The sequence below is a fragment of the Rutilus rutilus genome, assembly GCF_951802725.1.
Source record: "Rutilus rutilus genome assembly, chromosome: 10".
Taxonomy (NCBI): domain Eukaryota; kingdom Metazoa; phylum Chordata; class Actinopteri; order Cypriniformes; family Leuciscidae; genus Rutilus; species Rutilus rutilus.
In genome coordinates this window covers 12,561,989-12,577,868 of record NC_140215.1, presented here as the reverse complement: position 1 = coordinate 12,577,868, position 15,880 = coordinate 12,561,989, and the positions used below count along the sequence as shown (strand labels likewise).

The 15,880-nt window shown below is 38.7% G+C and overlaps 2 protein-coding genes across 2 annotated transcripts; both read right to left on the bottom strand.

The window, feature by feature from the left end:
* Positions 1–582: 582 nt before the first annotated feature.
* Positions 583–9,004, bottom strand: me3 (malic enzyme 3, NADP(+)-dependent, mitochondrial). The gene is made up of 15 exons (XM_084421310.1): positions 8,792–9,004; positions 7,714–7,898; positions 6,904–7,037; positions 6,626–6,775; positions 6,380–6,455; positions 6,149–6,310; positions 5,418–5,521; positions 5,028–5,137; positions 4,806–4,903; positions 4,213–4,326; positions 3,914–4,019; positions 3,503–3,645; positions 3,204–3,377; positions 2,999–3,097; positions 583–1,627 (listed from the first exon to the last, which is right to left on the bottom strand). Exons 2-15 carry the CDS (start codon positions 7,891–7,893, stop codon positions 1,466–1,468), a joined length of 1,812 nt encoding a protein of 603 aa, XP_084277436.1. The 5' UTR covers positions 7,894–7,898; positions 8,792–9,004; the 3' UTR covers positions 583–1,465.
* Positions 9,005–9,408: 404 nt separating this feature from the next.
* Positions 9,409–15,879, bottom strand: ildr1b (immunoglobulin-like domain containing receptor 1b). Its single transcript, XM_084420861.1, has 8 exons — positions 15,596–15,879; positions 14,946–15,116; positions 14,669–14,818; positions 13,599–13,718; positions 13,368–13,514; positions 12,854–12,979; positions 11,451–12,316; positions 9,409–10,935 (listed from the first exon to the last, which is right to left on the bottom strand). Exons 1-8 carry the CDS (start codon positions 15,651–15,653, stop codon positions 10,897–10,899), a joined length of 1,677 nt encoding a protein of 558 aa, XP_084276987.1. The 5' UTR covers positions 15,654–15,879; the 3' UTR covers positions 9,409–10,896.
* Position 15,880: the final 1 nt, after the last annotated feature.

The window sequence follows — 15,880 nt, the reverse complement described above, 5'->3', positions numbered from 1 at the left end:
AACATCTGTTGAATAATCTTTGGCACTGCAGATTAGTAATTATTTTACTAGTAAAAAATGATGTTTGTGTTTGAGTATATTTACTCATGTGGAAGCTAATCTCCCATCGTGGACTGTTCTTTATAAAAAATATTTTTTTAACAAGGAAACATAAGGGTTAACCCTATACTGAGCATAGAGGAACTTTGAGAAATGGGGGGGAAAAAATGTAACTGGCTTTTTGAGAAGTGAGAGTTGTACATGTGGATAAGAAGTCTAAATTGAGAGGCTGCTCACTGCAGAGCCATGGGTGAAGGGTGAAGTCCAGCTCCCCCTCTCTGAATGTACTTTGGGCCTAATGGGTGGAGCCAGAATATCAAACCACCAAGTGGTACTGCAGTCAAATGATGTCCAGCTTCTCCTCTCTGGACATCTAGCGAGGAGGAGCTAGATGTAAGCTCCACCCATTTGCTCTACAGTTATTTGTCCATCCATTTGCTCCACACCCTAACCCTTCCCATAACTCTATCCCTCAACCCATTAGACGTCCAGAGAGGTGAAGCTGGACATCAGTCCAAAGCCTAGGAACAAGAGGTCAGCCCATTTGTTTTTTTTATTTGTTTATTTAAAAGTCACTGTTCCTTTAAAATCTTGCATTTCTTAAAATATAATTCCATAGTTGAGCATTACTAATAATAAGCAGAGCATATTCCAAAATGAGGAGAGACATTAAAAACAATTCCACATGCTGCAATGAACAGAGACAAATAGCTCGCTTCTCAGGTGGACACTTAAATAAACAGATATGATCAATTTAACAACTTCCAGTATTCATTGCATGACAATTATATGTTACATGACAATTATGTTTAAAATGAGACAAACTTTGGTGTAGACAACAGGATTAACTTGTAAAAAAAACATTTCAATGTGCAATGTGCAATTCACACAGCAGCTCATTAGATGACTACTTTACCTACCTGATAAAAAACACCTTCACTTACAAACATTCAACCCAAGCAGTCTGTCATTTCCCAGTGGGAGTCAAAAATCTCTCCCTGCACTGACATTTGCATTTGCAGGAGTACTAAATAGTTGGAGCGGATAACTGTTTAGAAATAAATGAAAGAGCTGATAGAACAATAATGAAGAACTAATATACTGGAGAGGAGGACCAGTGAGAAACAAGCCTGATTAAGTGGGAAAAAGCTTTCAACTTCTTTAAACAGAGCTGCATTTTTTCCCTTTGAACTGAGCCACTGATCTAAAGACATTCTGAGCTTGAATGAACACTGCATTCATTTATCTCTTTTAGCCCACAGCAGATACAGCTCATCTCGTGCCAAATCAGTGGGAACAGCTAGTGTTTTAGGATTGGGTGGCCTGGAGCTGGAGTGTATATCGGCATGATTATGAACTGAGAAAGAAAGGCATGTGACTGATACAAGTAATGAGGCCTCTTTAGAGAGGATGATGGTCAAATAATCTACACGTTCTGAACCTTCATGGCATCCTTGGGCCAGCTGTATGAATCCAGAGTGAAGGAGTCATAGTCAGCGTTATAGACATGAGATAAAACAAAGGCCTCTTTATCTTTGGGTTCAGGGTACGAAGAGGCAATGCCCTGCTTGTAGGCATAGTCCACAATCTAAAAAAAAAGAGGAAAAAATAAAACTGAGTGAACAAAATGATTGCTTTACTTCAGAGTACAGTGACAGATTTGCTCAGTTTTGCAATTAAAACTTAAGCAAAGACAAAATTCATCCATTTGTGATAACTTTGATTGATTTTTGTGAAATAGAACTTTGTTTGCAAACTTCATGCCATCAAATCTTTGACAAACCTTTGGCAACATTTGTTGAGGGGAAGTTTACTTTGTTGCATGCTAGTGTATTATACTATTGTGTTTGTGATTGTGTGTGACCGATTTCAGCTCACTGGCATTAGTGCTAACATCTGAAAAAGCTTAGCAAGGCTGCATTTATTTGGATAAAAATACAGTAAACGCATTAATATTGTAAAATATTACTATAAAAAATAGCTTTTTTAATATGAAAGTGAAAGTGACACGTGACGGCCAAGTACGGTAACACATACTTGGAATTTGACCTCTGCATTTAACCCATCCAAGTTAATGCACACACATTAGGAGCAGAGTAGTGAATAGTTAACACACACACACTGCAAACGTGGATACACACCCAGAGCAGCGGGCAGCCTTTGTGTGGCGCCCGGGGAGCGATTAGGGGTTAGGTGCCTTGCTCAAGGGCACCTCAGTCATTTCCCACCGGTTCTGGAATCGAACCAGCAACCTTGGGTTACCAGTCCAACTCCCTAACCACTAGGCCATGACTGCCCCTATATATAATATAATATAATATAATATATGCCCCAATATATATATATAAAGCTGAATTTTCAGCAGATCCCTCAGAAATCATTCTGCTGATTTTATCAATGTTTAAAATAATTGGGCTGCTTAATATTTTGTGGATAATTTTTTTTTTCAGGATTCTCTGGTGAATACAAAATTCAAAAGTATTTCACTGAAACCTTTTGTAACATTAGTAATACCACTTTTGAATCCTTGCCGAGTAAAAGTAATTTTGTAAAAAAAAATAAAAAAAAATTATTGACCTTAAACTTTTAAAAAGTAGTGTACTTTGTTATATTAATAAATCTATTAAATTTAGCAAGATCTCATTCCATATTTCTTATGGGTGCCAAAATGTATCTCTGAATTAAACAACAACCACATTGTTCTGTGTGCTAATACATTTTTAATTTTGTTTACTAGCACTAGTGCTAACATCTAAAAAAGTAACTGTACAGCACCGATTTACTGTGAAATCTGTCCTGGCAGCTCTTACAACCTACTTTGCTATATTAATAAATCTCTTAATTTAGCATGGTCTCATTCCATATTTGTTATGGGTGCCAAAATGTAGAGTTGGCTTATGAGACCTGTTCTTGAAGTAATCATCATCATCATCATCTGCATATGGGAACACTTACTGACCTTAACAGCAATTTTGAAGGACACTTCTCGGATGGTATTCAGAGGAGGGTACAGTCTACCCTCAGCCAGATGCTCCTCAGTAACCATGTCAGATATCGCCTAAAAGAGAAATCAAATCCTTTATTTTAGCTTTCACATTAAATACATTTGTAATCAATGCGTTTTGTGCTGAAGCACAAATTCACATTTACTAATGTGCATTTACCTCTGCTGTAGTAAGGAAAATGTCATCTGAGATGTGGCGAACACCACAGGCAATGACTCCCAATGCGACTCCAGGGAACACATACGCATTGTTTCCCTGGCCAGGGATGAAGCTGCGCCCATCTGCCAAAGTGACCTTTTTAAAGGGGCTTCCGCTGGCAAATATGCCCCTTCCCTGTGATACACACACATGCCATTAAAGCATTTGGTCTGAAACTGCTATTTGGGATGCTATAATAAGAGACCATTAGTTAACATCCCTCTCACCAGTTTTATTCATTTGATTTCAGTGAAGATTACCTCAGTAAGCGTGTAACACTGCTCTGCTGTGCATTCAGCTTTGCTTGTGGGATTGCTGAGGGCAAAAATAATTGGACGTTCGTTGTAAGTAGCCATGTTCTTGATGATCTTCTCAGTGAAAGCACCAGTTATAGCAGCCACACCTGTAGATAGATGGGATTACAAACAACAAACTTGACACTTTCAAACAGTAAAAGTATTATGCATTTAGCATTATAAACAGAAATACATTCGACTTTTGTAAAAATATAAACGTTTATGCCCCCTAATGGCTTCAATATGCCATTGCAATTATTATAGTACAAATAAAAACTATTAAGATTCGCTAAGCACCATTATAAGTATAAAAAACACATGAGACAAATAATACTAAAATAACACTGGTATAGAACGGGATCAAACACTCCTTACCAATTATAGCTGTGGGCTTAATGGTTTCCACCACTTCCTCTAGAGTCTTGATGTGCGGATGCTCATGTGCAAATTCTTCCTTCTCATGGTTCAGATGACTTCTGCCCTAAATGGCCAAATGACACAAAATAACAGTTTTGGTATAACGTTTAATTTTGGAAGCATTCAAATGCAGTTTATTGCTGTAATTGATGCATTTGCCTACATTTTCTATATTCAGATGTTGAGGAGGAGGAAAAATATAGCTTTAATGAAAGACATGACAATCAAAGACAAGCTGGTGTGGGTTTGATTGTTACCTTGACAATTAGGCCTTTAGAATCCACCATCCAAATCTTCTTGGCAGCCTCAGCCTGAGATATACCTTCCTTGGCCATGGCCATTATCAGTAAGTGAGCGATGCCCAAGGCAGCCTGGTGATGTGACAAACACATCTGATCATCCTGAAATAACTATTGTAAAGGCCCGTTCATACTTCACACCAAGAAAGATAACTATAACTATATTAGCGTCCACTCCAGCGGACGATATCGTTCTGTTTATTCTAATCTCGCGCTGCACTTTTGTCGTCTGCCGCTTTAAATGCTTGAGGTCTTAAAGCAGAATGGATTCTGATTGGCTGTCAATGTTTTTATTGTTCATCAGCTGGAAAAAAAAAAAGATTCTGAAAGGGACTCCAATGATATCTTTTCTCTATGCCTTAATCGTTATAGTTGTGGTGTGGACTCTGCTTATTCTTTATTTAGAAAGATTTTTAGAACAACATCCTTATCGTTATAGTTATTGTCCTTGGTGTGAACGGGCCTTTAACTTGTAAGTGCTTTGTAATGGGTCTTGTATTTGCTATTTCTCAGTAAAATTTTGTAGCATCTTTCAGTTGAATGCACATTACCTCTCCTGCTCCCTGAAATACGAACTTGTGGTCAGAGAGTTTATTCTTTGTGATCTTCAGAGCAGCAAGGATCCCAGCAACAGCAACCGAAGCTGTGCCTGAAAAAGGCGGAGAAAGAGATAAGTAAACAGTTTTATGGCTCTTGATAAAAGTGACATTTTCCATTATAAAGAATACAAATCATTATAGTAATATATTTGATTTTACAGTGTGCATACTTACCCTGGATATCATCATTAAAGGTGCAATAACGGTTGCGGTATTTATTGAGAATACGAAAGGCATTGCTGTTCGCAAAATCCTCAAACTGAATTAGACAATTCATCCCATACCTGAAACAAAATATGGCAGGTCTTTACAGTCTGGAAGTATTTCACGCACATAATCGTACCCTCTATTTAACAATTAACTTGAGAACAACCTAACCGAATCATTGAGTCAGTGAGTTGAAAGCATGAATCAGATAACATCTGATTCATGAACAAATCATTCAAACCAGATTTGTGAACTTGATCAACTGATTCAGTGAAAGTATCAGCTCAAAACAATGACTTGAACAACATGATGGGGAGTAAATCATCTTTCATTTCAGAATTTTAGTTTCAAACATACCTGTCAGTGACGGCTTGCATGAACTCATCAATGAGGTCATCGTATTCTTTGCCCCTCACTCTTTTGTGCTTTAAGCCGATGTACAAGGGGTCATCCAAGAGGGCCTGAACAAAAACAAACAGAAATGGGTTAAAAGACGACAACAGGACAACCATGTTTGTAAATCCAATGAAACCTATGAACAACAGAGTACAGTTTTACAGTATACACTACCATGTTTGGGGACAGTAAGATTTTTTTTTGCATTAAATTGATCAAAAGTGACAGTAAATACATTTATATTGTTACAAAAGACTTCTATTTGAAATAAATGCTGTTCTTTTGAACTTTCTATCCATCAAAGAATCCTGAACAACATATTACACAAAAATATTAAGCAGCACAACTGTTTTTTATCATTGATAATAATAAGAATTGTTCCTTGAGCACCAAATGAGCATATTAGAATGACTTCTGATAAATGTGACACAGCAGACTGTAATGGCTACATACAAATGGCTGCTTTAAAAAAAATCAGCGTTGCCATCACAGGAATAAAATGCATTTTAAAACAGATTAAAATAGAAAAGTGTTATTTAAATATTAATAATATTTTACAATATTACCATTTTTACTGTATTTTTGATCAAATAAATGCTACCTTTGTGCACACAGGAGACTTCAAAAACAAAATCTTGCCGACATCAAACCTTTTGTTTGACAGTAGTGTAATTATGCTAATCTCACTTTACCTGATTATCAGTGCCAACATCTAGCAGCACAGGCAGGCACTGCTGAGGTGGCACTCCTCCACATGCTGTATACAGAGCTAGTTTGCCCACTGGAATGCCCATTCCATAGCCACCCAGATCTCCTAAGCCCAGGATTCGTTCTCCATCCGTCACAACTATGGCCTATTAACACACATACAATGAAACGTCCATCTACTGGCACTGAATGACACTTTATCACTCTGCACATACCTTAATGTCCTCCTCCGGCCATGAGTTCAGCATGGTGGCAATATGCCCCTTGTCATGGATGGTGATAAACAGCCCTCTAGAGAAAAAAAAAAAAAGTCAAAACCACGTGTTCCTTATATGTTCGTTTTTTTCCCTCATGCAGCTGAAAAAAACTGGTTGGACTGGTCTGAGTGTTTATAAGCATTTGATTCAGAATTGGTCTGGCTAAACCAGTCGTTCCAGGTCGAGATAATGTATATACCTCACCTTGGTCTTCTGAATGCAAGGCCATACTGTTGGCAGGCCAGGCCCACAGTAGGAGTATAGACAATTGGCATGAATTCTTCAATGTCAGAGGTCAACACACGATAGAAAAGCTTCTCATTCCTGTCCTGCAGGGTCATCAGCAATATGTATCTGTAGAGTTAGAATGGTTATTTTGAGTATGAATGGGAAATGGACCAACAAAAGTATCATCACTGTGCTTTTCATTGGCATGGATCAGGCCAGAGTTAATCCTGAATGTTTCAATGAAGTTTGGTTACTTGTCGAGAGGATTACTGCGTGTCTCGTAGCTCTTCATGACACGAAGCACTTGGACATCCTGAGAGAGGAAACAGGGAGGAAGAAGGCCGTGGATTCCCAGCTGTAACCTCTCCTCCAGGGTGAACGCCATGCCCTGTTGACAGCACCATAACTTCATTAACAACATGTGACAGCTGCGAATGTAAAAGAAAAATGCACACTCCTCCTACAGTTTGGTTGGAATACAAATGATCACCCTACAAGTGTCTGCGCTTGGCAAACTTCCAGCTTAGGGTAGAAGCATCACATGTTGGATCTATTTATTTCTGACCAATGGGAAGTAAGCATGGCCACCCTCCCCTGTTAGATTCTCCACTCACTGTTTACGTCTAACAGTTTCCATTTGCCATGGCTTTTAAGTTCTACACTTTTTAATCATACCCATTCCTCATCCTGTATCTCATTCTGACTTGAAAATCTTTGCAAACAGGATACAGAACGCGAAAGAAACATTTACATAGACACATTTCTATGACCCACGCAAAAGTGCTTTGCAAAACTCCTGAGTCATATCCTGCAACAATCCTGTTATGATTTTAAGAAGCATTTTCAGAGCATCCCCTCTTAATGCTTCATAATGCTTGTCGGTAGGGGCCAAAATCAGACTCTGCCCTTCAGATTAAAGATCTCACAATGCCACTTTCATACTTTCTTATCTCTGGGGACTTTAGCAGTACTAAATGTTATAAAATCACATCAAAGCACCGGCTGCAGACAGTCTAACGCCTGCTTTGTCACGTAGCTCACGTTTGCGCCCTAAAGATGCTTACTTTGTTCAAGTGGGGGTTCCTGGTGATATCATAGCCTCGTTTTTTGGTGAAGACTGTGCCCTTGGAGTTCACACCTGTGTGACAGACCCTCACTGTCCCTACGATAGCAGGACGGAGTGACACGGGACTGGAGAAAACCTTGCACAGCGCCAGCACACTTTTGCCCGAGAGAGAGTTCATGATTCCTGCAAAATGAGAGAATTCAGGTTCTGAGAGAATTCTTTTGGAAATTTCATTATGGTATAATCATGGTTTCCAACAAAAAAAAAACAGGGGCCAGTTGCATAAACATAGCTATGTTAAGACAGACTGAATCTTAAGAACTAGTCTGAACAACATGCAGTTAACCAAGTAATCAGTATTTTCAGATTCAAATTAGACTAATCTACCCGTTTTAGTAACTTACTTTTAAAAAAAAAGAAGAAGATAAAAGAAAGAAAAAGAGACCAGTGTTATGACCAGTCTTAAAGGGGAAGAAAAATTAGATGACCAACTAGTAAGGCTAGTCTAAGCAGTTTTTGCAACTAGTCACAGACAGTTCATGCTGGTTTAATAGATGTTTTTTAGCTGGTAGGCCACCTTAGAGCTCAACAAACCAGCTTTTAGATGTTCAAGCTGGTTTTTGTAACGTTAGTTGATCATCCAACTAATGACCAGCTACTGTACCAAATTAAGATGGGTTCTCCAACAAAATGATTTTACAGCAATAAGAATAACTGTCATAGCAATCATTAACTGTGGTATATATGTTTTTTTTTTTTATGTTAGTATTATTATTATTATTTTTATAAAGGGTTGCATTGGTGAAAAGAATAAATCACAACCGCAATAGGCTAACGTTACACATTTTAGCAGGTTCAGCAAGTTCGTCCTCTACCATTGTAAACAAGGCCTTTAGTAGAACACATAGCCACACAAATGCTTTATGTATTGTATTATGATATGTAGATGTTCACCACGCTTCTTCAGTTGAACAACAGTAATGTTTGAGGCCAAATGCACATTACAGCGTGGTTCAGAATAAGCATTGGCATTGTTCTGTAAGACATTTGTTTCCAAGCAAAGCCGCGTAACTTACCTGAGAACAGCCAGTCCACCGGCACCTTCTGCTTCACTAGGTTTAATTGACACGCTGACCTCCTGCTACTGCCTGTCTCCACTGACCAGCCTTATCTGTAGATGATGTTGGAATCGACTGATAACGATCCAGGTTTGTTTAACATTGACACTTTTGCTTCCCAACGCCTTCGCATTGGGCCCGCCCCACTTGGACATAAGTGGCCAATAGGATGAGGCGATGCGAATGACGGAGCTATAAACGGAAAATTTGTTGGCTCGTCTAGTCGCTCCCCCGCCCATCGTTTTGTTTGTTCAAACCTTTATTTTTTACAGTCTATGGTTCAAACGTTTGCATATAGAATATGCAGAATAAAAAGACACATAATCGTGTACGTCGCATTGAATTGATTCAAACATGATCAACTGAGGTAGCACAACATTCAAACGTATAAGTTAAGTTGTATGGTCAATAAAAAAAAAATATATATACTCCATAAACCGCGTATTCTCCGCAGTAATATAATTAAGCATTTTGATATTATTAACAAACAATTTAATTGACAGTGAAAAGTGCAAATTTCTGCATAAATGGCATGTTGGAAAGTATTGGAAAGTATTAAAAAGATCAAAAATCTCTTTAAAACATACAAAAGTAACTTTATTGTTTGCAGTTTACCAACCTACGTCAATTCTCAGCAAGACAATCCAAAGAAGTTTTTTATATGAAAACCGTAGGTAAAGTTCTTTTGAGTACGTGTTAAAGAATGGTACTGCTCTTCTTTTAAATGCAACTAATAACAGTACATATGTAGCCTACTCATACATACTCAAATATAAAACAGAAATCTTCCCAAGGATTGCATTTGGATAACTGCACCATGAAAGAGAACAAACAAAGCAACTAAACCAATATTAAAACTACTCCAGACAAAGACTAACTAAAAGTAAACAGAAAACCTAAATTAAACAAAGAGGTTTTTTTATGTACAACCTTCACTGAAGTGCCAGAGTCTCATCTGTAAATTGTACTGATCAAATACCGAAAGCCTTGCTGTGGTTAATAACTAAATGTACAGTGAAAACAGTAAAAAGTTATAAAAAGTATGAACATGTTTTCAAGTGATCACATAACATCTAAAATCAATTTAAAATACATAAAATGTGTAAGTAAAAAAAAAAAAAAAGAGACGAAGAAGAAGATGTACAGTGCATTTACTGTCTTTCAGGGGTCTATTGAAGGCCATTTATGATCACTGGTTAAAGGCAGGGTAGGCAATTTGTTCTAGAATTTTTTTGTTTTGTTATGCTGGTTGAAAGTCTCTTCACATCCTGATAGCAATCACTAAGTTAAGTGGTCTAATATATATATATATATATATATATATATATATATATCTTCTATGGAAGATGTAGGACCATAAAATGTTCGCCCAATCATTGTATTCGGTCCGAATGTAATGATACAATGTCCTAACTATTGCTTGTCAACGTATCTATTTCCATACCTCCACGCACCCTGCTTGCGCAGACATCACATCATCAGTGTGTTTCATGCTATGCAGAGTTAGACAGACGTCAGTCACCGAGCACCACAACCAAAACGGCAGCCAGCTTTTACAGTTCCTCCTGAACCAAAACAACGTGAACAAACCAAACTGAACCAAAACAAGCATGAACTTATGATGCGTTCATGCTATAACTACTGTAATTTGGAAGAGATGGAAACCCGTGACGTTTTACTCAGAGCGGTTCGTGACTCAAAATGATGCGTTTCAATGGCAACACTATCAACGCCGAAATGAATCTGCAGCAGTCAGGTGGTGCAGGTCAGCGCTATTTAAGTTGTTTATGTTCATTATCATTATAATGTTATGTTTGAGACATGAGGTAGTTTAATGCCGTCTCTTGTCTCATGACACTTTGTAAACTCTGCTGTACGCGTACATGTGTTTTGAACAGGTGGAATCTTATGCTTTCAAAGCTAGCTTGCTATTGCTATTGCCTACCCTTCATTAAATTCTTGTTCTAAAGTGCAACATTAGTCCCAATGACAGTAGTCCAGTAGACATTCATTTGTAGATAGTGGGTAATGACAGGATCAGGCTGGAAACGAAAGACGAGGACTCAGATGACAACGCTCGTGCCACTGCGAGAGCTCTTTTCCTGTAAGAGAGAGATTATTTATGATGAGAAAAACAATAACAATTATTTATATGCACTTTAATTCATTTAGAAGACACTTTTTATAGAAAGTGACTTAGAAATACTAAATATGTTATATTTTTGTTCAAATCACATGTCCTCTCTTCATGTCAGCAAACCCAGTGGATAGGTTTATATTTTCACCCATAAATTAAACTTGTCATAATTTACCCTCATTTCATTCACCTGTATGACTTTCTTTCTTCCGAGGAAAACAAAAGATGACATTTTGAAGAAAAGTTTTTTTCATACAATGAAGGTCAAACAAACTAAGACACTTTAAAAAAAAAAACCTTCTTTTGTGTTAGCAGAAGAAAGAAAGTCATACAGGTTTGGAATAACATGAGGGTGAGTAAATGATGACAGAATTTTCCTTTTTAAGTGAACTATCCCTTTAAGTATGTCCTTTTATTTGGGAGAACAGTATATAATCACAGCCTCTTAGTGATGAACAAATCATAAATCTACATTCTTACCGAGAAGTGGTCGCTCCTCCTGCTGCGGCTAGACACAATGTCAATGGAAGAGTAAGCTGGCGGTTTCTCAGTCAATCTCCCTTGAGATCGCTTTCCCTTTCTATGACTGTCGTCCTCGTCTGAACTCCAGGAGCCCCTACGCGGTGAAGGCGAATAGCTCCTGTCTCTAGGGTTTGTCGCACGCTCCAACTCCTCCAGCAGCTCCGCTTTACTGCGAACACGTGGATTAGACCTATCTGAACCTCCCCTGCGTCCTGCTGAACCTTGACCTCCACGCCTATTATCCAAGTCTGACTCATCACTGTAGCTGCGTGGGACCCCTCTCCGTGAAGATGCTGGCTCCCTCCAGGAATTATCACGATGATGACCATTGCGGTTAGAGATACTGCTGGACTGACTAGATTGGCGGGGTCTTCCACCATCATTGGGCCGTCGAGAGCTTTGTTTTGCTCGGCCCATGATGGGAGGCAGCTGGATGACCCTGCGCTCTACACCTTGGACACCCATCTCGTCTAGGGCTGAGAGCATGCTGGGCGGCCTGGCTGAAAAAGACACAGCTTGCTGTGTGGGTTGAGGTGGTGGCATTACATATTGGGGTTGTGGGGCTGCATATTGATGTTGAAGGTTTTGGTGCGGGACTCCTGTGTAGTGATGTTGAGGTTGGAGCATCGGGACGGCCATATCCATCCCTCTTACTTGGGTCTCCAGAAAATCTAACACCTGGTTATTGCCATGTACACTTCCATTAATGCTGCCATTGGCCTGGTATCCATGCTGAGGTACGAATGGTTGGACAGGTTGAGGGGCATAATTAACCATCGGGGCCATTTGAAGTTTGTGTTTCGATGAAGATTCAGAAAAAGACCCTGTAGAGAACATATTATTAGCGTCACTCTATTACTGTTCTTTGATGCAGCTACAATGTTATTAGCAGATATTAGCAGGGTTCCCACACCTTGGTTAACTCCAAATTCAAGGACCTTTCAAGGACTTTTTTCCAGGTCCAATACCCTCAAATTCAAGGACTTAATGTGGGGACTTAACCAACAACAAACTTAACCAACAACAAACGTTGAGGTACCATCATAGTTTCTTGCGCGTGTGAACGTCATAGCAACGTACAACACAAAGTACCTCATGCAGGAAACATTTAATGTAACACGTAAATGCACATAACTAACGTAAATCAAGCAAACTGCATAGGCAATGAAGTGTTGGCGAAAGAACACATTAGTGGACCGGCGTGAATATGGAATTTTTTCCAGAAAACTTCTTGCACAAAATAAATTCAAGCACTTTCAATTTTTTTTCAGATTCACAAACTTTCAAGGATTTCAAGGACCCATGGGAACCCTGTATTAGTAAGATAAGATAGCAGTTATTAGTAAGAAAGTAAAACTGACCTGAATAAAGTAAAGGGTTCGCCTGAGAAGATGCATTTGAGGCAATGGGGGCATAGATGGGCTGGCCATGGAGCCATGGTACCATTGCTTTTTGAGCGTCACGCATTATTTTGTGGCGCATCATCGCTAAAAAGAAATATTTTACTGCATTTAAATACCACACAACTTTATAGGATTGGCTGTTTAATATTAATATTTAATATTAATCATATTAATTATATTAATAATAATAATAATAACAATTCTTGTTATTTAAAAGAATACATATTCTTATTATCATAGTCTACTGGTTGTATAAAATGTATGAGTATATGTGTGAGTATATATATATATATATATATGTGTACATATATAAAATCGACAGACTAATCAATTATTATGTGGAGTCAGTCATCAGTAGACATTTATATTAAGAAACTGATAACCAGTAGAATTAGAACACTGAATATGTGTAATATTCCCTAGTGTGATAGATGGACAGACAAAGACACTTCACTTCACTGCGGGTGAATACCTTCTTCTGGGCAGCAGCAAGTACGAGGACAGCAGGGACAACGGACATAGCAGCAGCAGTTCTGAGGACAGCACTGGCAGCAGCAGATACAAAGCAGCATGATCAGGAGCAACGCCCCAAGGATGATAAGCAGCACAGTCAGCCAGTCTGGGAGGAAGAGGGCATGTGACCTCAACAGTATCTATAAACGTTTTTTGGTTAAAAGCAAGTCTTAGGTGTGGTAATACTTACGATACACAATGAGTCTGATTTCCTTGTCGGAGTCTCCCACAACATCACCCGCTGCGTCGATGGAGCAGAAATACATGCCATTGTCCCACCACATGACCTCATTGATAACCAGGTCTGCATCTGTTAAACACACATACAACAAGAAGAATTAGAAAACATATGATTATAATGAATTATATTGTATTGTATAATGAAACATTGTATAAATTAATATATAAATAAATAAATAAATATATAAATATATATACGGTTCCTCCTCAACCACCACCAATGTGCAGCATCCTCCTGGATGATGCGACGGCAGCCGTATTGCGCCAGAACGCCCACCACCCACCAGCTTATTGGTGGAGAGGAGACAGAGTTATGAAGCCAATGAGTATATAGGGATGATTAGGAGGCCATGATGAACCGAGGCCACTGGGCAAATTTGGCCAGGATGCCGGGGTTTAACCCCTACTCTTTTGAAAGACATCCTGGTATTTTTTGTGACCACAGAGCCGGACCTCGTATATTGTCCCCGTCACTATACTGGGGCGTTAGGACCCACACAGTCCACGGGGTGAGCATCAAATATGCAAACTTATTTTTTAATTTATCTAAAAGTTCAATAAACTGTTCCATTTTTTTAAAGAGCCCAGCAAGCAATTTTGCGTTTAAAAGACGTCTAATAGCCGTCCAAACACAGCCCAGACATCTAGGCTAAAACAAAATTTAAATAGACGTCTAAACCATAGCCCAAGAATAGACTAGTCATCAATTAGATAACAAAGAAATTAAATGAGTGAAGAAATGAAACTAAATAACTTGTAAACACTGTTTACTTTGCTTACATGATGGTATATCATACATCTCGCAAGTTATTTTGGCAAAAATGACATGTAACCAAATTCAAGGTTATTTTGGCTAGAAGTAGGTTACTCATAGCCGGACTATTTCGGGTTATAGTTAACCTAGACGATGAAATGACGACTATTGCTTGCTGGGAGTTTTCTTTATCTAATATATCAGGCTTTACAGGGTTATTAAAACATCTTATTCAGAGTTTTAAGCTCCAGTAGGTCAAGACTCACTGTTGTTTATGGAGATCTTGCGCTGTCGATACTCTGGCCCCAGAGTAGCTTCGCTGAGGCCTCTTTTCTGAATCACTATGCGGACAGTGCGCTGCCTGTCTGGACAATCATTGGCTGGGTCTTGCTTCAGACCCAGAGCTGCTTGATATGCTAAAGAAACAGAGAACCGTACAGGGTCACATCAATCACCACGTCACTCTCAACTATTCGGACAATAAAAGCTTTGCACACAACAGTTTTGCAGCACTCAAGCCTTCTATATTCAGTTCACCCTCACCAGATGAGTAGTATTCCAGCACTGGATCCAAACAGAAGGACTTGTATCGCCATGTGACCAGGACATCTTGTGTGTTTGCAGAGGTGGAATAGTCACAGCGCAGAATGACAGAAGCAAACAGCATTGTGGATCTCTGTGTCTCAGGAACATTAACCTGGATAGACAACAACTCTGGGAGAAGAGGGAGAGAGATCAATAAACACTGCTTGCACCAGGGTTCCCACAACTTTTGGCCAACGATTTTCCCAGTCATTCTTATTTTTTATTATTATTTTACTCACAAAGAACGATTTTTAACCAATGAAATATTTTAGAGCTGAGCATAACAAAAAGGCATCGTATACTATATAATTTTGAAAGATTGCATTAATTTCTGTGACTGCTCTAGGGCTGAAAAAAAAGCACTATTTTCATATATAAAAATAATTAATGTTCATTAAAACATAATATTAAAATATTAGCTAGCATTACGCTTGTAAATCACGTGATCGGGTTTATCGGCCTGTCATGTTTGCACTTGCTGATCATTAACCTCGCCACTGAACTTAAAGAATTTACAGAAAATATTTGAAAAGCGGTATAGCCGTGATAGTAAACATCCCCTAATATTCCAGTTTAACGACTGTCAGTTATTTTGAATGGCAACTTACCTGTTGGAAATACGCAGAGCACGAGCGCAAGCACCTTGAGCTTCAGTGTTTCTTTCATGTTTCTCGGTTACACGGAAGTTTTTTCCTTTACTGTATTTTTTCCTTTACACAGCCACGTAACGTTACATATTATATTTGCGACTCAATCAAATACAGATAATACAAAGACAATCGCCATCACGAGTACATCCAGAAATGTTCTTATTTACCTATATTCTCTCGAGTAATGTAAAGTAAACAGAAACACCTTTGCTCTTTGGTAGTTCGATTACCCTCCCCCATTCC

What these genes read in the sequence shown, in the direction of transcription:
- me3 (XM_084421310.1), bottom strand. Translation starts at nt 7,893, where the DNA reads ATGAACTCTCTCTCGGGCAAAAGTGTGCTGGCGCTGTGCAAGGTTTTC. An exon ending in GGAACCCCCACTTGAACAAA is followed by an intron (nt 7,038 to 7,713) that starts GTAAGCATCTTT and finishes TGCTGTCAACAG; the next exon opens with GGCATGGCGTTCACCCTGGA. An exon ending in TTTTCCTTACTACAGCAGAG is followed by an intron (nt 3,098 to 3,203) that starts GTAAATGCACAT and finishes TTTCTCTTTTAG; the next exon opens with GCGATATCTGACATGGTTAC.
- ildr1b (XM_084420861.1), bottom strand. Translation starts at nt 15,653, where the DNA reads ATGAAAGAAACACTGAAGCTCAAGGTGCTTGCGCTCGTGCTCTGCGTA. An exon ending in GCTGGAATACTACTCATCTG is followed by an intron (nt 14,819 to 14,945) that starts GTGAGGGTGAAC and finishes CTGTTTCTTTAG; the next exon opens with CATATCAAGCAGCTCTGGGT. An exon ending in AATCAGACTCATTGTGTATC is followed by an intron (nt 13,515 to 13,598) that starts GTAAGTATTACC and finishes TCTTCCTCCCAG; the next exon opens with ACTGGCTGACTGTGCTGCTT.